Genomic DNA, 23,253 nt, shown 5'->3' on the forward strand with positions numbered 1-23,253 from the left:
TGTCATTTTGTAGATTGAGAAAAATATATATAATTCAAATCAACATTTTGTTGCCATGGTAGACTATGATTATTCACATCATGATTGGGCCTCTTAAAACTGCAATATGTAATTCACATGGAAATGTGAGTTATAGATCTGGCATTCTCATTAAAAGCAAGTCTATGAAGCGGTAGATTTGTTCTATGTGTCCTATTTCTATGCGTCCTGGTCTTAAATTTTGTTTTTGCGTCTTTTACTTTCGGTTTTGTACACCAGCTTCAAACAGCTGAACATACAATATTTTTGGTTATTGAAAAGGTATTTCACAGCAGTCTGGATTGTACAATGATTATTTACACCGAGTGCTTGCTTTGTCACACAAACTGAAATTAGGAAAACTATTAGAATTTTAACAATCAGGAAATGGCGGAATGATTTCTGCATATTGCACCTTCAAAATTGGGCTTCTCTTGAATGGTAGACTATGTGTGGAGCACAACAGACACAGGACATATGGCCCAGGGGTCAGCTAATTTTGTCACCCGAATTCACCCTCAAATCTCACCGATTTCAGGAAGTATTGTACTGGAAATCCTCAGTTAATAAAAGGGCTCCCACAGGGCCTGCACAGATGGCTGGAGCAATAACAATGGTAACAATTAGCCTAGCAGTAGTTTATTAATAAATTTACCCTCAAACTATTTTTATGAGCCTGTGTCATAGTAAAATGCAAATAGACATTGTTCTGGAAACTATTGGTTAGAATTATTATAATGCTTTTATTAAAACGACGTCATGTGTATGAGTTCACTCGGCTCTGTAAAAATCATGTGCTTTCTGACACCATGACACAAACATGTCAAACTGCAATAACTCCCCCTACAATACCACGGCTGTATGGTGACTTTCAAATGGTTACCGGCTTGTACCATTATGAATGCATTCAATTGTCTTAATCATGGTAGTGTGCCATCATTTAGGACAATGGTATCTACTGCAGACTTCAAGGGCATGCCTTCCTAAATCTGCAGCATCCCTGCTGTGAGGTGACTATAGCAATCATGTCCACTACTGGGGGCTTATGCCGAGTAAGCACTTGTTAATCGCAATGTGGCTGCTGGCATCAAATGATGCCAGGGTGCAAGTGAGACTTCTAGCTGCAGGTTATATGTTATACGTGCATCGTCAATGTGACTACCAGCTGCGTGAAGGAATTCAGGTGAATACAGTCAATGAAGCAAGAAAAATACTCCATTGTCAAAGTCATCCACAAATGTATTTGTTAATTTTGTATCAGAAAAAAATTGTGTGGCGTTTAGAAAGCTCGAAGGTTGACACAAGTCATACCTACAAGTAGTGTACAAATGAATAATTTGAATTCATTGACATAAGAATGACATTACAGGTATAGTACAGGAATCTCAAAATGGCAGCCCATGAGCAAGATGCAGCCCGCAAGCCAATTTAATGTGGCGAGTGGTTGTCTTAGTAAAAAACCTACTACAGTCCAAACTTGAACGACAAACGAGATCGAAATGATATTGGAACATGTAATAATTTAATATTTCAGTAATCGTAGTTAACATTGTGTCCAGAAAGCTAATCACCACAAGCTAAACAATCAGGGAGCATAAATATATTTTTTAAAGATAATGTACAGAGTATGGTATTTGGTGGATTTTGACAGCAAGGCAATAATATTCACCTCCAGATCATGGTGAAGACCAAATGTGTCCCCTGGTCAAAATGGTGTAGTAGACATAGATGTAGTAGACACAGTTCAGTGCAAAACCTGATTAGAACTTGGTAAAACTACATCAACTACCTGTGCTGTGCTTGTGATGTGGGGTTGGGCTGTGGCACAATTAGTCCAGTAAGAACACTAAGTGGTTTGGGTATACAGTAGAGGGCGGGAGGGGACTTCGTAAACACCAGTTGACAACATAGTACTACAATAAGCAGCCCCTTAACACTGTGTTCCTCCACGACCACAACAACCTAAGACCTAGAGTTGTGATCAATTCAAGAAGTGAATTTCAATTCACTTCCTGTATTGAAAATTGCCCATGGTTTTCTACGAGGACTTAATTCACTGAATATTTTTTTTACCCCAACCCCGCTTCATTCTTACCCCAGAGATCTCTGCTGTCATCCTACCTGTAGTTTTATCCACTGAGAAAAGGGAGGACAGGTCCCTGGCCAGGATCTGGTAGGTAACGTGACCGTAGTCCCCAGAGTCCCTGTCGGTGGCGATGACGCTGAGGACCTCTGTGCCGGGCTGTGCGTGGCTGCTGACGCTGGTCACGTACTTCTCCGGGTTGAACACCGGCGGGTTGTCGTTCAAGTCATCCACCTCGATGTGGACATACGTCTGGGCACTCAAACCTCCCTGTTGGGCAAAGAGGGAGAGAAGAATATTATAGGGATAGAATATTAACAAACAGTAGACCGTTCAGGACAGTGACAAACACCAGCAATCTTGTACCATGTTTCAATATCAGACAAACAATATTCAAAGATATTTACATGTACTGTCATTTAGCATAACCGCTTATCCAGAGTGACTTACAGTGAACACATTCAACTTAGTTAAGGAAAAAAACTACCAGATTCCACAGTTATTGCACTGGTTTATGTCAAGAACTGCAACGCTGCTGGGTTTCTCCACGCTTAACAGTTTCCTTTGTGTATCAAGAATGCTCCACCGCCTCCCAAGTGGCGCAGTGGTCTAAGCCACTGCTTCGTAGTGCTTGAGGCATCACTACAGACCCAGGTCCAATCCCAGGTTGTGTTGCAGCCGGCCACAACCAGGAGACCCATGAGGCTGCTTACAATTAGCCCAGCGTCGTCCGGATAAGGGGAGGGTTTGGCTGGCCGGGATGTCCTTGTCCAATCACGCTCTAGCGACTCCTTGCGGTGGCCCGGGCGCATGCTCGCTGACTTCGGTGGCCAGTTGTATGGTGTTTCCTCCGACACATTGGTGCTGCTGGCTTCCTGGTTAAGCGAGAAGTGTGTCAAGAAGCAGTGTGGCTTGGCAGGGTCGGGTTTCAGAGGACGCATGGCTCTCAACTTTCTTCTCCCGAGGCCATACGGGAGTTGCAACGATGAGACAAGACTAACTACCAATTGGATATCATGAAATTGGGGGGGGGGGGGGGGGAAACGGGTAAAATGTACACCATTTTATATATCACACACACACGTCAAAAAGGGGTTTCTTTATGTTTACTATTTTCTACATTGTAGAATAATAGTAAAGATATCAAAACTAAGAAACAACATATGGAATCATGTTAAAAAAATGGAAATATATTTTATATTTGAGATTCTTCAAAGTATAGCCACCCTTTGCACACGCTTGGCATTCTCTCAACCAGCTTCTCCTGGAATGCTTTTCCAACAGTCTTGAATGAGTTCCCACATATGCTGAGCACTTCCTGGCTGCTTTTCCTTCACTCTGTGGTCCCGTGTGGCTCAGTTGGTAGAGCATGGCGCTTGCAACGCCAGGGTTGTGGGTTCATTCCCCACGGGGGGACCAGGATGAATATGTATGAACTTTCCAATTTGTAAGTCGCTCTGGATAAGAGCGTCTGCTAAATGACTTAAAATGTAAATGTAAAATGTAAATTGGGTTGAGGTCGGGTGATTGTGGAGGCCAGGGGCATAATTTATAAAACTGTGCGGAGGATTCACGTCAAAAGGTGGCGTACGGACAAAACACAAATTGCTTACTCACAAAAATACTCTGATTGATAACAGCACACACACACGTCCCACGCCGGTTTCCCTTTATAAATCATAATCTCATAACTCGAAATTTGGCGCGAGCGAGCGTCTTGTCCCACCTTTTAACTCCCATAGTTGCCTATAAATAGTCAGTGAAATCCCCCTAATTAATATTCATCCATACTGACTGCATGACGACAATGACGGCAAATCCCGACAGAAAGGCTAAAAAAAGACATTTCACCCAGTGTGAAATGGAAGTTCTTGTAGGGGAAGTTGAACCAAGAAAAAATATATTGTTTGGTGTGGGCATTACAAATGCCAAAAAGGCGTTAAGTGGTAGCATGTGGTCGATGCTGTGAATGCTGCTGGCTCAGAAGGTCGGATCCTCTCAGAAATAAGAAGTGTTCCGACATAAAAGTGGATGCCAAAAGGCCTTACACAGACAAAGTGTTTGTGCCACAGGACATCAGAGCTCAACCCCCTTTTTGAGCGACTTGCCAGTATTATAGGGGAATCCCTCCTGAGTGGAGTAGTGAAGGAGGTGGAGGGGGACACGGACATGCAAGATGCACCGGATGATCCAGGTATGTAATTAGTATTCCCTCATTTGAAAACGAGTAAACCAAATGAATTCAATTTGTGTTTAAACATTTATTTACACAATTGTGACATTTTCTATTGTATTTAGTCGCTGCGTGTTCCAGCGGGGCCAGTGGTGCTGCAGCTGAGCAGGAGCTGAGTGCGCCCAGCCTAGGTGTCTCCACTGCACCTTGTGTGTCACAACCTTCCAGCGACCATGTCCTCACAGATGCAGTCCTGCAAACGCAAAGAGACACCATCGACGCTATTAACGAGGTTGCCAAGGAGTTGAAGTGGGACAGGCACGGCTTGGTTTCTGCTGGTGCTTCTCAGTAAAGCTGTGCCCACTACAGCACAGAGATCCAAGAGAACAGCGCTTGGTAATCGGAAATGGCTCATAAGCCACTCATCATCATTGGCCAGTAAATCTTGGTCTCTGGAAATTCGCTCTCTCAGAATTCTTCCATTCACCAAATCTTCCAACAGTGCCATTGTGCGTCATTACACATTGCAATTGCATGCCTTTTAAATACCCACTCATTTGATTGTCAAAGCTACCCAATTGCGTAACAACTTCAGGTGTGGTAATTACCCTGATTGTAACCGACAATGACAGGACCATTATCACATTGACAGTTCTGCGCAACAAACATGTGAAAACTATGAATATGAAACTGTGCACTCGTATCTGCCCGCCTGAGGCATCGAAAACCGCATGTCCTACTGTTCACCTTATTATTTATTAGAATACATTTCATAACATGCAAGTATTGTTTAATTACAGATCCAATTAAATATGAATCCCGATTAAACTGTACAACATATGAGGGGTTCTTTTGCAAAAACAGATTAGATTTATTGTCCTAAATCATATTTTTTGTGTGTTTTTTGTGTATGCACTCCAGGGAACTCTTCATATATAATAAACTCAGCAAAAAAAGAAACGTCCCTTTTTCAGGACCCTGTCTTTCAAAGATAATTCGTAAAAATCCAAATAACTTCACAGATCTTCATTGTAAAGGGTTTAAACACTGTTTCCCATGCTTTTTCAATGAACCAATTAATGAATATGCACCTGTGGAACGGTCGTTAAGACACTAACAGCTTACTGACAGTTATGGAAACTTAGGATACTAGAGGCCTTTCTACTGACTCTGAAAAACACCAAAAGAAAGATGCCCAGGGTCCCTGCTCATCAGCACGAACGTGCCTTAGCATGCTGCAAGGAGGCATGAGGACTGCAGATGTGGCTAGAACAATAAATTGCAATTTATTGCAAGACGGCACTACAGGGAGACAGGACGGACAGCTGATCATCCTCGCAGTGGCAGACCATGTGTAACAACTGCACAGGATCGGTACATCCGAACGTCACACCTGCGAGATAGGTACAGGATAGCAACAACAACTGCCCGAGTTACACCAGAAACGCACAATCCCTCCATCAGTGCTCAGACTGTCCGCAATAGGCTGAGAGAGGCTGGACTGAGGGCTTGTAGGCCTGTTGTAAGGCAGGCCCTCACCAGACATCACCGACAACAACGTTGCCCATGGGCACAAACCCACCGTTGCTGGACCAGACAGGACTGGCAAAAAGTGCTCTTCACTGACGAGTTACGGTTTTGTCTCACCAGGGGTGATGGTCGGATTCTCGTTTATCGTTGAAGTAAATGAGTTACACCGAGGCCTGTACTCTGGAGCGGGATCAATTTGGAAGTGGAGGGTCCGTCATGGTGTCACAGCATCATCGGACAGCTTGTTATTGCAGGCAATCTCAACGCTTTGCGTTACAGGGAAGACATCCTCCTCCCTCATGTGGTACCCTTCCTGCAGGCTCATCTTGACATGACCCTCCAGCATGACAATGCCATTAGCCATACTGCTCGTTCTGTGCATGATTTCCTGCAAGAAAGGACTGTCAGTGTTCTGCCATGGCCAGTGAAGGGCCCGGATCTAAATACCATTGACCATGTCTGGGACCTGTTGGATCGGAGGGTGAGGGCTAGGGCCATTCCCCCCAGCAATGTCCGGGAACTTGCAGGTGCCTTGGTGGAAGAGTGGGGTAACATCTCACAGCAAGAATTGGCAAATCTGGTGCAGTCCATGAGGACATGCACTGCCGTACTTAATGCTGCTGGTGGCCACACCTGACTGTTACTTTTGACCCTGCCTTTGTTCAGGGACACATTACATTTATGTTACTCACATGTCTGTGGAACTTTTTCAGTTGATGGCTCAGTTGTTGAATCTTATGTTCATACAAATATTTACACATGTTAAGTTTGCTGAAATTAAACGCAGTTGACAGTGAGAGGACGTTTCTTTTTTTGCTGAGTTTGTGAGAGGTAATATTTTGATCTATTTTACACAATGGTATTCATTTCAAAGCGTTTCTCAAGTTTCATCCTTCTGCCATCGGAGTTGCAGTTTCTCCAGTTTATGTGCGTACGTATGGGTCAAAGTGTCCTTGGAGGACCGCACATTCTCCTGTCAAGTTTGTTTTTTATAAATCTCAAAGTTTGCTTAGAAAGTGGTGTACGCCTTCATTTGTGTCTACACAACGTTTATAAATGAGACCCCAGGTCATCTGATGCAGCACTCCATCACTCTCCTTCTTGGTCTAGAGGTGTGTTGGGTCATTGTCCTGTTGAAAAACAGCACAAACCAGATGGGATGGCGTATCGCTGCAGAATGCTATGGTAGCCATGCTGGTTAAGTGGGACTTGAATTCTAAATAAATCACTGACAGTGCCACCAGCAAAGCACCCCCACACCACATCCTCCATGCTTCACGGTGGGAACCACACATGCAGAGATCATCCGTTCACCTACATGGCGTCTCAGACATGGCGGTTGGAACCAAAATAAAAAAATCACAAATTTGGACTCATCAGACCAAAGGACAGATTTCCACCAGTCTAATGTCCATTGCTCGTGTTTCTTGGCGCAAGCAAGTCTCTTCTTCTTATTGGTGTCCTTCAGTAGCGGTTTCTTTGCGCAATTCTAATAAAAAAATTATTAGTCACAGGCGCTGAATACAACAGGTGTAGTAGACCTTACAGTGAAATGCTTACTTACGAGCCCCTAACCAACAGTGCAGTTGCAAAAAAATACAGATAAGAGAAAACAAGTAATTAAAGAGCAGCAGTAAAAAATAATATACACAGGGGGGTGCCGCTACAGAGTCAATGTGCATGGGCACCGGTTAGTTGAGGTAGTATGTACATGTAGGTAGAGTTATTAAAGTGACTATGCATAGATGACAACAGAGAGTGGCAGTGGTGTGGAAAGAGGGGGGTCAATGCAAATAGTCTGGTTAGCCATTTGACTAGTTGTTCAGGAATCTTATGGCTTGGGAGTAGAAGCTGTTTAGAAGGCTCTTGGACCTAGACTTGGCGCTCTGGTACCGCTTGCCGTGCGGTAGCAGAGAGAACAGCTGGAGTCTGACAATTATTAGGGCCTTCCTGACACCACCTGGTATAGAGGTCCTGGATGGCAGGAAGCTTGGCCCCAGTGATGTACTGGGCCATTCGCACTACCCTCTGTAGTGCCTTGCGGACGCAGGCCGAGCAGTTGCCATACCAGGCAGTGATGCAACCCGTCAGGATGCTCTCGATGGTTCAGCTGTAGAACGTTGAGGATCTGAGGACCCATGCCAAATCTTTTCAGTCTCCTGAGGGGGAATAGGTTTTGTTGTGCCCGCTTCATGACTGTCTTGGTGTGTTTGGACCATGTTAGTTTGTTGGTGATGTAGACACCAAGGAAATTAAAGCGCTCAACCTGCTCTACTGCAGCCCCGTCGATGAGAATGGGGGCATGCTCAGTCCTCTTTTTCCTGTAGTCCACAATCATCTCCTTTGTCTTGATCACGTTGAGGGAGAGGTTGTTGTCCTGGCACCACACGGCCAGGTCTCTGACCTCCTCCCTATAGGCTGTCTCATTGTTGTCGGTGATCAGGCCAACCACTGTTGTGTCATCGGCAAATTTAATGGTGTTGGAGTCGTGCCTGGCCGTGCAGTCATGAGTGAACAGTGAGTACAGGAGGCGGCTGAGCACACACCGCTCAGGGCCCCTGTGTTGAGGATCAGCGTGGCGGATGTGTTGTTACCTACCCTTACCACCTGGGGGCAGCCCGTCAGGAAGTCCAGGATCCAGTTGCAGAGGGAGGTGGTTAGTCCCAGGGTCCTTAGCTTATTGATGAGTTTTGAGGGAACTATGGTGTGGAACGCTGAGCTGTAGTCAATGAATAGCATTCTCACATAGTTTTGTAGAATAACAGTGAAGACAAATGTAAAATAGTAAATGTAAAATCCTTGACCGAGTAGGTGTCCAAACTTTTGACTGTTACTGTATATATTAGAATGGTCCACCACCCAAAGGACATCCAGCCAACATGACAACAGTGGGAAGCATGGGTCAGCATCCCTGTGGAACACTTTCGACACCTTTTAGAGTCCATGCTTAGAGTCCACAATTGAGGCTGTTGGGGAGGTGCAACATACTATTGGGAAGGTGTTCTTAATGTTTTGTACACAGTGTATAACTACTAATATAACTACTTGATCATTCTCAACTCACCTGATCCTCAGCTTTCACTAATAAATCATAGGTCGCCAGGCCTGAATCCCTGTCGATATCCTGTGAGATGCAAAGCTCTCCAGAGTCTGGGTTGATTCGGAAGAGAGGGTGCGTGTCCTGTTTATCAAAGCCGTCAGAGATGGAGTAGCGCACCGTACCGAAATCCCTGCCATCCACATCAGTGGCCACAACCTGCAGAGGGTAAGGAAACATCCTCCATCACATGGGTTGGAAGACAAAGTTCTAAACACAGGTTGATATAGGTCTGTGTAGTTTGAATATTTTAAAATATCCATAGGAATGTAACCAATTCTAGCAATTCAGCTTGTCGTCGCAAACTAAAGGGAGTGGGGCGTTACTCACACCACAAAAAAAAAACTTCACATGTGTTTGTTGGCCAGGTAAGGCCCTCAAATTTATTTTTCCCCATACAGGACCACCAGGGAAGAATTCAGGGCCCAGTATTTTAGCTGCTGACCCATAAGCTCCTATGTGGCCTATGACCTTTATGATGGGGCTCAATCTCGACGCCGTGTGTTGGTTGACGAGAGATACCAGGTTGCCCATCTGGGCTGCTTCCTTTATCTCGTTAAGACATTAGCTATGGGGGAGGGTTCGGGGCAAGGGGCACAGGAAACACATGACAAAACAATTGGATAATGACCCTAAGGATCATGACCACCAAGGATTACCTCAGCAGAGTCTGCCTGTACGTTAGCGGAAACGTGAAGGGATTGAACATGTGGTTGTAACCGAAATCGTGTTTACGCCGGTATAGCTCTTCAGGAAAACCTCGACTTGGCTGACGGAGGAATTACAGTAATCTGTGGCTATACAAAAGGTGTGCGTAATACGCTTTCTATGGTTTTGGCAAATGTAGTAAGTTGCTTAGGTAGAGGATGAGGGCACCTTTTCCAGGAGCTCTACCTGCAAATCGCTTTAGAATTTGGGTTTAGCGCTAAAGCCAGGGAGTTGGGTGGAATGGTGCCAAGACCCTAATCACAACATGTTTGGAAGGTCACATTATGGAGGTCAGAGGATGGCATCACATCAAGTTAGCATCCCATAAACTAACATCTACCTGAATGGGGAAGACACCGCAACACTTTCTACTGTCCTTTATGTGGGGGGAAAAGCATAATTCAGGAATAGTACAAAAGAGTTTTAGCAACTTATGTTATACATTACATTTTTAATGATGACAGTGTTACAACCTCGGACAAAGTCAGACAATGACGTGTCTACTTGGCAGGTCTGCCTAAATCTGATGTTCTTTCCCCATATACCTTGTCGTATTAATCTCCACTTTACAGATACCCTTTCCTTTACAAGTATGCACATCTCATTAGCTGGACATTAGTTAGTTAATGATATAACCCAGGCGTAAGGCAGGGGTGTTTGGTGCACCTTGACCGATTCATCTTAGATGTTATTGTATCATCTCTGTGGATGTTGCGCCATCTATTATAACCAACACACACACAATGGGTTGACAAATGTCATATTTCTGAATGAAGCATTTAAAAAATAGTGTCGGTACGTAAGTTTCTTCTCCCATAACTAGTGGTGGTACTAGGTACAGTGAGCTGGTGGGAGACAGTGAGACAAGACTATAAATAGCCATCCTTATCCCAGGGGCAAAGAGTATGAGCAGAAGACCTGGATCAAAGCAAAGACCATGTGAGACATTACTCACTTGTAAAGGACTTGCACAATGTCTGCAGCAAATATCTACCAGCAAAGATCGAGTGTGATTCCACATACAGGCCGTAAAATAACAAGTGGAGCCAAGAAGCTAGATAAAGACCGCCTTTGAACCTGGGGATTCTTTGATGGAAGTTTATGACCGTTTGTCTTACACATACACCCAACGCAAAACATGTGAGATTGCAGGTACGTTTCGAAACGTATATGACAGATTCATCTCACCGTCCCCATTTGATGATGCCCTTCCCTTCCCACCATAAAAATGATATCATGCCGGGCTTTATTGACTGTGAGATGAGGTGTTAGAGACACAGGTCAAGGTCTGCAACAGTTTATAGTTGTTGCTTACTCATATGCATGCAAATGTAATGACCCCTTGCTGTGTGTGTGTACACAGAGGGCACACTGGCACGAGAACTACCCCATTGTTTGACATGCCAGCAAACACTATACGCACAACAATGCAATCACATTGAAAAGTCCAAGCAGAGGTTCTGCCTCATGTCGTGTGACATTGCATGGCTCTTTTCTTTGACCGTGTCCAATTGACAGCTGGGACACTGTATACATAGAATTGAGGGAAATGAGGGGGAAATACTACAAGCATTTCCCCAATACTGGTTCTAGGGACTTTTTTGTTGTTGCAATGTATATAAGCTACAAAGTTGTTCATTTACTGGTGAGTATGTCAGACAGGGCTATGATAAATAAAAAACAATGTGGAAGTAGAAATATACAGTGCTTTCTGAAAATATTCAGACCCCTTGACTTTTTCCACATTTTGTTAGAATAAGCCTGTAACCTAAGATGTATTCAATTGTTTTTTTCCTCCTTAATTCACACACACACACACACACACACACACACACACAACCCCATAATCACAAAGCAAAAACAGGTTTAGAAAGGTTTGCTAATTTATTTAAAAAAATTACATTTACATAAGTATTCAGACTCTTTACTCAGTACTTTGTTGAAGCACCTTTGGCAACGATGATTCGAGTGTTGTTGGGTATGACACTACAAGCTTAGCAAACCTGTATTTGGGGAGTTTCTCCCATTCTTCTCTGCAGATCCTCTCAAGCTCTGTCAGGTTGGATGGGGAGCGTTGTTGCACAGCTATTTTCAGGTATCTCCAGAGACGTTAGATCGGGTTAAATTCCGTGCTCTGGCTGGGCCACTCAAGGACATTCAGAGACCAATCCCGAAGCCACTCATGTTTTCTTGGCTGGGTGTTGTCTTGGCTGGGTGCTTAGGGTTGTTGTCCTGTTGGAAGGTGAACCGTCGCCCCAGTCTGAGGTCCTTCATCAAGGATCTCTCTGTACTTTGCTCCGTTCATCTTTGCCTCGATCCTGACTAGTCTCCCAGTCCCTGCCACTGAAAAAGATCCCAACAGCATAATTCTGCTACCACCATGCTTCACCGTAGGGATGGTGCCAGGTTTTCTACAGACGTGGTGCTTGGCATTCAGGCCAACAAGTTCAATCTTGGTTTCTCATGGTCTGAGAGTCTTTAGGTGAGTTTTGGCAAAATCCAAGCGGTCTGTCATGTGCCTTTTACTTCCATCTGGTCACTCTACCATACAGGCCTGATTGGTAGAGTACTGCAGAGATGGTTGTCCTACTGGAAGGTTCTCCCATCTTCACAGAGGAACTCTGGAGCTCTGTCAGAGTGACCATCGGGTTCTTGGTCACCTCCCTGACCAAGGCCCTTCTCCCCCGATTGCTCAGTTTGGCCGGGCAGCTAGATCTTGGAAGTCTTGGTGGTTCCAAACGTCTTCCATTTAAGAATGATGGAGGCCACTGTGTTCTTGGGACCTTCAATGTGGCAGACATTTTTTGGTACCCTTCCACAGATCTGTGCCTTGACACAATCCTGTCTCGGAGCTCTATGGACAATTACATCGACTCATATAGCAAAGGGTCTGAACACTTATGTAAATAAAGGTATTTGTGTTAATCTTAAATACATTTGCTAAAATGTCTAAAAACCTTTCTTCGATATGTTATTATGGGGTATTTGTGTGTAGATTAGAGGATTTTATTTTATACATTTTAGAATAAGGGGTCTGAATACTTTCCGAAGGCACTATGTATGTATGTATGTATGTATGTATGTATGTATGTATGTATATGAGCATAGTGCACCTTGAATCAGGCAAAACAGACTCCTTACTCGTTTTCATAATACCCCTGTTCACTGCCATTTCTTTTCCAATTTGTGTTTTTCTACTTATTGTGCACGGTCTTCCCCTCTGATAGCAATTAGTCTTCCGCAATTACGTTTCGGAAGTTAATTCGTCAACAGATTGTCCTACTCAGAAGAATTCTAATGAGGGACAGCTCTATTCAAAAAATAAGTATGGGCTCAGGATCAGCATGCCCAGTAGTGGCACGTTATAACAGCTGTCTTACTGCTCAACCTATGAACACAATTTGAGTGTTAATGTCTATTTCTTCAACCCCATTCCTCTGCAAAGCAAGTGCTGTTTGGCTGAAAACAAATTAAGGACGGTGCTTTTAATAGCATCCCAATATTGCTGAAACTGAATTTTGTTGTCCTTGTTTCTTCCACCATTCAAACCTGCCCATTGGCAACTACACAGACAGACTTTGTGATTAATGGTTCATTGTCATGGCCCTTGACTTGTGCCAAGCTAGGGAGGTGGTACCAAGCATCAGATCTGTCATATCACATAAACACTGGGCTGGACTGGGTCAGTGTGTTGGATCCAGCCTGGACAGCACTGGGCCCCTCAGGGCAACACTGGTGGCTTTGTGAACACAGAGAAAGCATGCCACTGTCCCCTCAGAGAGAAAGTGCGTGCGCGCACCCGCAAGAGCTGATGATTCATTTGTCCACAATCTTGTCATGTTATTTGGGCTGATAGTCCTCACCTTTTAAAATAAAGGGCCATATTATTTAAACAATAACTTAATTTCATAGAAACATACTTGTGGGAATTTGAAAAAACTAATGTTATACTGCTGTGCATAGGGTAATCCCATGGTAACAGTGACACCGAGACTCACATTTTTCACTTTAAAATGCATGCTAAACTAAAGCCATTGGTTGCAAAGTTAAATCAACCAACTATGCACAAGGACACATTTTTTTACAAAAATTCACTGAATTTTACAAAAAACATACTTGAACAGCGCAGATGTAAAGCTTCGTAACAGAATTAAATAAAATTCTCCCTCAGTTTGTGACAAAGTTTTCCAAAAACTCTTAAATGTCTACTCTGAATTAAGATGACAAAATGTCTGCAGAAAGAATTGTGTCCCCGTTGTGATTTGACAACTTGATTTTGTTACTGAACAACAGTAAGTCGAGTGCATTAAACATCTGATAACAGAATGATGGTAACTGACATCAGTTATTTAAAATGGTGCCCAAGAGGATGGCGTGTTACATAACCGTAATCAAATGTGCTATTTTGTTCATTTTCTTGCACTGTTTGTAACTTATATTGTACATAATGTTGCTGCTACCGTCTCTTATCACCGAAAATAACTACTAGACATCAGAACTGGGATTACTCACCACGGACTGGAAGAAGCTTTTTCCTTTAACGAGTCTGACGAGAAAGATATACTGCTCTACCGGGAAAAGGCCCAGATCCACGTCATTTGTGTGAAGAAAAGACGGAGGAAAAGAGGACGCAGATCAGGCTGCCTTTTGAGAATCCGTATGCGAGCAAGTAAACTTCCATTGCCATCAATTCTACTTGCTAACATGCAATCATTGGAAAATAAAATGGATGACCTACGATTATCCTATCAACGGGACATTAAGAACTGTAATATCCTGTGTTTCACCGAGTCGAGGCTGAACGACGACATGGACAATATAGAGCTGGAGGTAATTTCAACGCAACGGCAGAACAGGTACGACGAGGGGTGGGAGTGTGTGTCTGTCAATAACAGCTGGTGCACGAAGTCTAGTATTAAAGAAGTCTTGAGGTATTGCTCGCCATGGGTAGAGTACCTTAGGATAAGCTGTAGACCACACTATATTATTCAAAGCCGTCTATTTACCACCACAGACCGATGCTGGCACTAAGAGCGCACTCAACCAACTCTATAAGGCCATAAGCAAACAAGAATATGCTCACCCAGAAGCGGCGCTCCTAGTGGCCGGGGACTTTAATGCAGGCAAACAAATCAGTTTTACCAAATTTTTACCAGCATGTCACGTGCAACCAGAGGAAAAATAATAATAATAATAAAAAATAAAAAAACTAGACCACCTTTACTCCACACACAGAGACGCATACAAAGCTCTCCTCCGCCCTCCATTTGGCAAATCCGACCATAATTATATCCTCCTGATTCCAAACAAAAACAGGAAGTACCAGTAACTAGCTCAATACGGAAGTGGTCAAATGGCGCAGATGCTACAGGACTGTTTTGCTAGCACAGACTGGAATATGGTCCGGGATTCATCCAATGGCATTGAGGAGTATACCACCTCAGTCATTGGCTTCATCAATAAGTGCATCGACAACGTCATCCCCACAGTGACCATACCTACATAACACAACTAGATGCCATGGATTACAGGCAACAGCCGCGCTGAGCTAAAGGCTAGAGCTGCCGCTTTCAAGGAGCGGGACACTAATCCGGACGCCTATGAGAAACCCCGCTATGCCTTCAGGCAAAACATCAAACAAGCAAAGCATCAATACAGGATTAAGATTGAATCCTATTCCCCCGCTCTGCTGCTCGTCGGATGTGGAGGGGCTTGAAAACTATTACGGAGTACAAAGGGAAACCCAGACGCGAGCTGCCCAGTGACGCGAGCTTACCAGACAAGCTAAATGCCTTTAATGCTCACTTCGAGGCAAGCAACACTGAAGCATGGACGAGAGCACCAGCTGTTCTGGATGACTGTGATAACGCTCTCGGTAGCCAATGTTAGCAAGACCTTTAAACAGGTCAACATTCGCAAAGCCGTGGGGCCAGATGGATTACCAGGACGTGTACTCAAAGCATGTGCGGACAAACTGTCAAGTGTCTTCACTGACATTTTCAACCTGTCCCTGACTGAGTCTGTAATACCAACATGTTTCAAGCAGACCACCATAGTAGTCTCTGTGTCCAAGGAAGCAAAGGTAACCTGCCTAAATGATTACCCCACCATAGCACACACGTCGGTAGCCATGAAGAGCTTTGAAAGGCTGATCATTCCTCACAGCAGCATCCTCCCGGATACCCTAGACCCACTCCAATTCGCATACCGCCCCAACAGATCCATAGATGACGCAAACTCAATCGCATTCCACACTGCCCTTTCCCACCTGGACAAAAGGAACACCTGTGAGAGAATGATCATTGACTACAGCTCAGCTCTACATCAGTGCCCACGAAGCTCACCACTAAGCTAAGAACCATGGAACTAAACACTTCCCTCTGCAACTGGATCCTAGACTTCCTGATGGGCCGCCCCCAGGTGGTAAGGGTCGACAACAACACATATGCCACGCTGATCCTCAACACTGAGGCCCCTCAGGGGTGTGTACTTAGTCCCCTCCTGTACTCCCTGTTCACCCACGACTGCGTGGCCAAACACGACTCCAACACCATCATTAAGTTTGCTGACGACGCAACAGCGGTAGGTCTGATCACCGACAACGATGAGACAGCCTATAGGGAGGAAGTCAGAACTATATTTTATTATTTTTTACTTTAGTTAATTTGGTAAATATTTTCGTAACTCTTCTTTAACTGCACTGTTGGTTAAGGGCTTGTACGTAAGCATTTCACAGTAAGGTCTACACTTGTATTCGGCGCATGTGACAAATTAAGTTTGATTTGATCATGGGTGCCTGATCTGTACTATATAGAAATGCATAAATAAGGATATCTGATCTATTTACAGGGCTGTGGCGGCGGTCATGACATTTTCTCAGCCGGTTATTGTCATGCAAAAGTCGGTTCGGGTCTCATGGTAATTGACCATTAATTAACATAAACACTTCGGAACTACAGGCCTCCACGCATACAAGCGGCTGATGTGTGCCTTTGGCACTTCTACATTTAAAAAGTCTAAATCAATTTAATATACCAAATCACAATAAATCCATTATTTATTTTAGTCAGGTCTAAAGAAACATGATATGAAGAAGATGTATGTCAGAAGAATAGAATGGGTTTGCCTACTGTATGTTATTTGGCTATGTTCCATGCCTAAGGCTTGTTCATTTAGCTGACAAGATAAGCTTAAAAGTGATGTGCCATTAATTATATTAGGGCTATGATTTTACAGTAAGAAGACTATAATTGAACTTGAATAAAATAGAATATAATTTTTAAAAGGTGCATAAAATCGAGCACACAGCCATGCAATCTCCATGGACAAACATTGGCAGTATAATGGCCTTACTGAAGAGCTCAGTGACTTGCAACGTGGCACCGTCATAGGATGCCACCTTTCCTACAAGTCAGTTTGTCAAATTTCCTTTGGGATGAATTGGAATGCCGACTGCGAGCCAGGCCTAATCGCCCAAAATCAGTGCCCGACCTCACTAATTCTTGTGGTTGAATGGAACCAAGTCCCTGCAGCAATGTTCCAACATCTAGTGGAAAGTCTTCCCAGAAGAATGGAGGCTGTAATAGCAGTAAAGGGGGGGCAACTCCATATTAACATCCATGATTTTGGAATGGGATGTTCAACGAGCAGGAGTCCCCATACCTCTGGCCATGTAGTGTATTATGACTAGCTGTTGTTGCTACAGTGGCTCTAGAGCAGGGGTGTCAAACTCATTCCACGGAGGGCCTAGTGTCTGCAGGTTTTTGGTTTTTCCTTTCAATAAAGCCCTAGACAACCAGGTGTGGGGAGTTCCTAACTAATTAGTGATGTTAATTCATCAATCAAGTACAAGGGAGGAGCGAAAACCCGCAGACACTCGGCCCTCCGTGGAATGAGTTTGACACCTGTGCTCTAGAGGGAGAAAACTAATATTGCACCGTTTTTCAAGCCAAGGTCTTTAGGGAGTCTGCGAGCACAGACGTTCACTTTGCCTAGTTCTGCTAGGAGCAAACAGAACCTATGGCCTTTTCTCAATCGCATACTCCAAGTGTCCTCTCTCCTCCTCTCCTTCTCAAAACCCATTCGATGAGAAAGCCAGAGGTTCCTCCCCTTGGACCTTCTCCATTGGGTCTTGAGGAGGAGAGGATAAGCTCTTAAGGACAACTACCCATGATCCCACTATTTCCATTTACTGTACCCACTGAGCTGCCGACCGACACCGGACGTCCATGGACGTTGAAAAATTGTTGAAATTTGGTCAATCCAAATCTGAACCAATCATGGTGTCTTTTCACAAGATTGACAGCACAGTACAGTTAGGACTGGGTGATTATATCAAATTAATGAATTAGAATGTATGTTTTGCGTGATGTTCCATCACTACATCCTCTCTGACAAGAAGCAGTTTCAACTCGCTATTTGCATTTGAGGTTTGTACAACAGAATCAGTCAAATGGAGAATAATTTAATCCATTTAAATTGAGCTCAGGTGCATCCTGCTTCAAATGATCATTCTTGAGATGTTTCTACAACTTGATTAGAGTCCACCTGTGATAAATTAAATTGATTGGACATGATTTGGAAAAGGCACACATCTGTCTATATAAAAGGTCCCACAGTTGACAGTGCATGTCAGAGCAAAAACCAAGCCATGAGGTCAAAGGAATTGTCCGTAGAGCGACGAGACAGGATTGTGTCGAGGCACAGATCTGAGGAAGGGTACCAAAACAATGGTCTCCATCATTCTTCAATGGAATAAGTTTGGAACCACCAAGACAACCTAGAGCTGGCCTCCTGGCCAAACTGAGCAATCGGGGAGAAGGGCCTTGCTCAGGGAGGTGACCAAGAACCCAATGGCCATTCTGACATAGCTCCAGAGTTCCTCTGTGGAGATGGGAGAACCTTCCAGAAGGACAACCATCTCTGCAGCACTCCACCAATCAGGCTTTTATGGTAGAGTGGCCAGACGGAAGCCACACCTCAGTAAAAGTCACGACAGCCCGCTTGGAGTTTGTCAAAAAGCACCTAAAGGACTCTGACAATGAGAAACAAGATTCTCTGGTCTGATGAAACCAAGATTGAAATCTGGCCTGAATGCCAAGCGTCACATCTGGAGGAAACCTGGCACCATCCCTACGGTGAAGCATAGTGGTGGCAGCATCATGCTGTGGGGATGTTTTTCAGGGGCAGGGACTGGGAGACTATTCAGGATTGAGTGAAAGATGGAGCAAAGTACAGAGAGACCCTTGATGAAAACCTGCTCTAGAGAGGCAAAGGTTCACCTTTCAATACGACCCTAAGCACACAGCCAAAACAATGCTGGAGTGGCTTCGGGACAAGTCCTTGAGAGAATGCATATACAGTTGAAGTCAGAAGTTCACATACACTTAGGTTGGAGTCATTAAAACTTGTTTTTCAGCCACTCCACACATTTCTTGTTAACAAACTATAGTTTTGGCAAGTCGGTTAGGACATCTACTTTGTGCATGACACAAGTGATTTTTCCAACAATTGTTTACAGACAGATTATTTCACTGTATCACAATTCCAGTGGGTCAGAAATGTACATACACAAAGTTGAGTGTGCCTTTAAACAGCTTGGAAAATTCCAGAAAATGATGTCATGGCTTTAGAAGCTTCTGATAGGCTAATTGGCATCATTTGAGTCAATTTGGAGGTGTACATGTGGATGTATTTCAAGGACTACCTTCAAACTCAGTGCCTCTTTGCTTGACATCATGGGAAAATCTAAAGGAATCAGTAAAGACCTCAGAAAAAAATTGTAGACCTCCAAAAGTCTGGTTCATCTTTGGGAGTAATTTCCAAACGCCTGAAGGTACCACATTCATCTGTACAAACAATAGTATGCAAGTATAAACACCATGGGACCACGCAGCCTTCATACCGCTCAGGAATGAGATATATATATATATATACACAAAAGTATATATATATCCACAATAAAACGAGTCCTATAATCGACATAACCTGAAAGGCCGCTCAGCAAGGAAGAAGCCACTGCTCCAAAACAGTTTGCAACTGCACATGGGGACAAAGATCTTACTTTTTGGAGAAATGTGCTCTGGTCTGATTAAACAAAAATAGAACTGTTTGGCCATAATGACCAACGTTATGTTTGGAGGAAAAAGGGGTAGGATTGCAAGTCGAAAAACACCATCCCAACCGTGAAGCACGGGGGTGGCAGCATCATGTTGTGGGGGTGCTTTGCTGCAGGAGGGACTGGTGCACTTCACAAAATAGATGGCATCATGAAGCAGGAAAATTATGTGGATATATTGAAGCAACATCTCAAGACATCAGTCAGGAAGTTAAAGCTTGGTTGCAAATGGGTCTTCCAAATGAACAATGACCCCAAGCATATGACCCCAACTTCCAAAGTTGTGGCAAAATGGCTTAAAGACAATAAAGTTAAGGTATTGGAGTGGCCATCACAAAGCCCTGACCTCAATCCTATAGAAAAGTTGTGGGCAGAACTGAAAAAGTGTGTGTGAGCATGCAGGCCTACAAACCTGACTCAATTACACCAGCTCTGTTAGGAGGAATGGGCCAAAATTCCCCCAAATTATTGTGGGAAGCTTGTGGAAGACTACCCGAAACATTTGACCCAAGTTAAACAATTTAAAGGCAATGCTACCAAATACTAATTGAGTCTATGTAAACTTCTGACCCACTGGGAATGTGATGAAATAAATAAAAGCTGAAATAAATCACTCTACTCTTATTCTGACATTTCACATTCTTAAAATAAAGTGGTGTTCCTAACTGACCTAAGACAGGGAATTTTTACTAGGATTAAAATGTCAGGAATTATGAAAAACTGAGTTTAAATGTATGTAAACTTCTGACTTCAACTGTATGTGGGGTTTTGTAACAGAATGACAAGACACTAGGCAAAATTTCTTAACTTACAGAAGGCAAATTATTTCTGCAAAATTAGATATAAAATGTTGATATTGGTTGGCAAGGGCCTTAACATTGTGTTTTGAATCATTTCAAATACCTTAAAGCTTTTTGCTTTAATTTGACAAATTCTGTGTGCTCCTATGAACTTCACGTTGATGCTCATGGGTCCTTTTACATGGAAATTGCCCAGAATATTTTTTTCACATATTCATTTATGCAACACACACACACAAACTAAACTAAACTTGCCAACATACCTGTAAAAAGCAGTTCCCAATCTGGGTGTGTTCCGGGATGGACACATTATACAGCTGCTGCTGGAACACAGGCTCGTTGTCATTGACGTCCTCAACCATAACGGTGATGGTGGCTGTGGAGGACAGGGCTGGTGACCCCCCGTCGACCGCAACCATCAGGAACCGCACTTCTGTCTCCCTCTCGCGGTCCAACCTGGCTGCCGTGGTAATGAGGCCTGATTCTGGGTCGACGTTGACCAGGTGGTCTTGGTCTGACTGTAGGATGGAGTAGAGGATGGCTGCGTTGACCCCGTCGTCTGAGTCTCTGGCCTGCACACTCAGTAGGGAACTACCCTGGGGTACATCCTCAGAAACAGACACAGTGTAGACGTCCTGGTCAAAAACCGGCCGCCAATCGTTGGTGTCGGTGACCCTCACCAACAATGTGCTTTCACTCTTCAATGGTGGGCTACCGAAGTCCGAGGCAACCACTTTTAACTCGTACAGCCCCTCTTTCTCCCTGTCCAGCTCACCATCCACGCACAAGGCGTACAGGAAGTCATCAGTCTGTTTCAGTGTGAACTTCCCATCGCCACCTTCGAGGGTGACCCTGAGCCTCCCGACCTCTCCCAGGTCGGGGTCAGAGACTGATATCCTCGCAACGTATTCCCCCATACCTGCCCCTTCCGACACCTCGGCTTCCCCAGTCTCACTCAGAAACAATACGTTGATAATGGGGCTGTTGTCATTGATGTCTAGTACCCTAAAGGCTACAAAGGTGCTGCTATACTCCGGCTGGGCACCATTATCCCTCGCCCTGACAATCAACTCATGAAATGGCTGTGTCTCAAAGTCTAAGGGTTTGTTAACATGGATGACACCAGAAGTTCCGTTGATGACAAAGAATTCATTCGGGTCACTCTGGCGTCGGTTGATCTCGTAGGTTACGAGCCCATTGTCTCCGAGGTCCAGATCTGTGGCGTAGACCTGACACACAGGTGACATTACCAGAGCATCCTCCCACACTGAAGCTTGGTATTCAGTCTGATTGAACACAGGTGGGTTGTCATTTTCATCCGAGACGTGGATATAAACCTTAAGCAGCCCCGTTTTAGGCGGGATACCCCCATCAAATGCCTCAATGGTCAGGGAATAAAGATCTCTTGTTTCTCTATCCAATTTGTCAGTGAGGATGAGGTCCAGGTTGAATAGATTTCCAACCCCCTCACGATATTTCACCATAAAAATATTTCCCATCTCACTTTCAGTGATGCGGTAACCCCGAGTTCCAAACTCACCATCATCCTGGTCTTTTGCCCCTTCAAATTCAAAGCGAGTTCCTGGAGGACTTAATTCTGACACATTCAACTCCACCTTTTCAGTGGAGAATACAGGAGAATGGTCATTCACATCTTTAACCACTATTTTTACCTTAATCACATCACCTGTGAGAGTGGCTGCCACAAATTCATACTGGTCTCTGCTCTCCCTGTCCAGCACCACAGCTGTTGAAATTATTCCAGTGTCTGCATCTATTTCCAAGTCTTTAAAAACATAAGAATCTCTACTTTCAGATATAAAAAATCCACTGCTTGGAGTCTGTAACCCCGCTCTTATATCCCCAACAATAGTCCTTGCAGGTAGTCCCTCTTCAATTGAGAGACTGAGGTTGTACACCTGTTGAGCAAATGAGCGCTCCCACAAAAGACACACAGCAAATAGTTTAAATAAAGTCGCCGCATTTCGACGGCTAATTCTTGCCCTCGACATTTTATATTCCGAAGTTTAATTTACATATTTCCGTGTAAAATGAATCTCAAACACGGCGAGTCTTGAAGATAACGTTACTCACGTTTCAGACAGATACTCAAAATGAGGACAGGTAACAACACATTCTTGCGCTCGGTTAGAGGAAAGTTCACTCTTCAACATGTAAAACATGGTTACACAGCTTATTTAACGTAATATGATTAGGTCCCTCGAAATGTTTATAATATTGGAAAAATAGTAATGCGCCGAAATCCGTCGAGCAAGAATACACACTGAAACCGCGCTGGTACTAGCGGCAACCCAACTAGAGCGCGCACCACGCACCTTCAATGACCCGAGTGTCGGTGGCCTTGACTGCCTGTCAGCTCTAATTAGGTCACGTGAGGTACAGTATTTAACCTTTAAACATCCAGATGGAATGAAATAACGTTAAATTCATCAGCACATATGTTAGTTGTTGCTATTATTTAATCAGATTAAAATATGTTGAATAAATTGTGTTTAAATAAAGTTAAAGAAAATGTCAAAGTCCCCAGAAAATCTAATGCTAAAATTACTTGAAACAAGTAATATTAATGCATAAAAAATGGTACTGTAATTAGTCACATCATTTGAAGTGTATTATCTTAAATGTAGGCCTAAACGTATTATTTCTGCTGTTCATAATTGTCTAATCATAATTATTAAGATAACCTGTCATCTACTGTTATAGATT

General features: G+C 43.8%; 1 protein-coding gene across 1 annotated transcript in view; it reads right to left on the reverse strand.

Annotated features, from left to right (window-relative positions):
* dchs2 (dachsous cadherin-related 2) overlaps positions 1-22,868 on the reverse strand; it is a 53,527-nt gene extending 30,659 nt beyond the window's left edge. Inside the window, exons 1-3 of the mRNA XM_071407018.1 lie at positions 20,790-22,868; positions 8,869-9,060; positions 2,140-2,371 (exon numbers count right to left, since the gene is read on the reverse strand). Of these exons, the coding sequence (XP_071263119.1) occupies positions 2,140-2,371; positions 8,869-9,060; positions 20,790-22,538 (2,173 nt within the window). The 5' untranslated portion in view covers positions 22,539-22,868. The remainder of the gene's footprint in view (positions 1-2,139; positions 2,372-8,868; positions 9,061-20,789) is intronic.
* Positions 22,869-23,253: the final 385 nt, after the last annotated feature.

This window comes from Salvelinus alpinus, chromosome 6 (assembly GCF_045679555.1).
Source record: "Salvelinus alpinus chromosome 6, SLU_Salpinus.1, whole genome shotgun sequence".
NCBI classification, from domain to species: domain Eukaryota; kingdom Metazoa; phylum Chordata; class Actinopteri; order Salmoniformes; family Salmonidae; genus Salvelinus; species Salvelinus alpinus.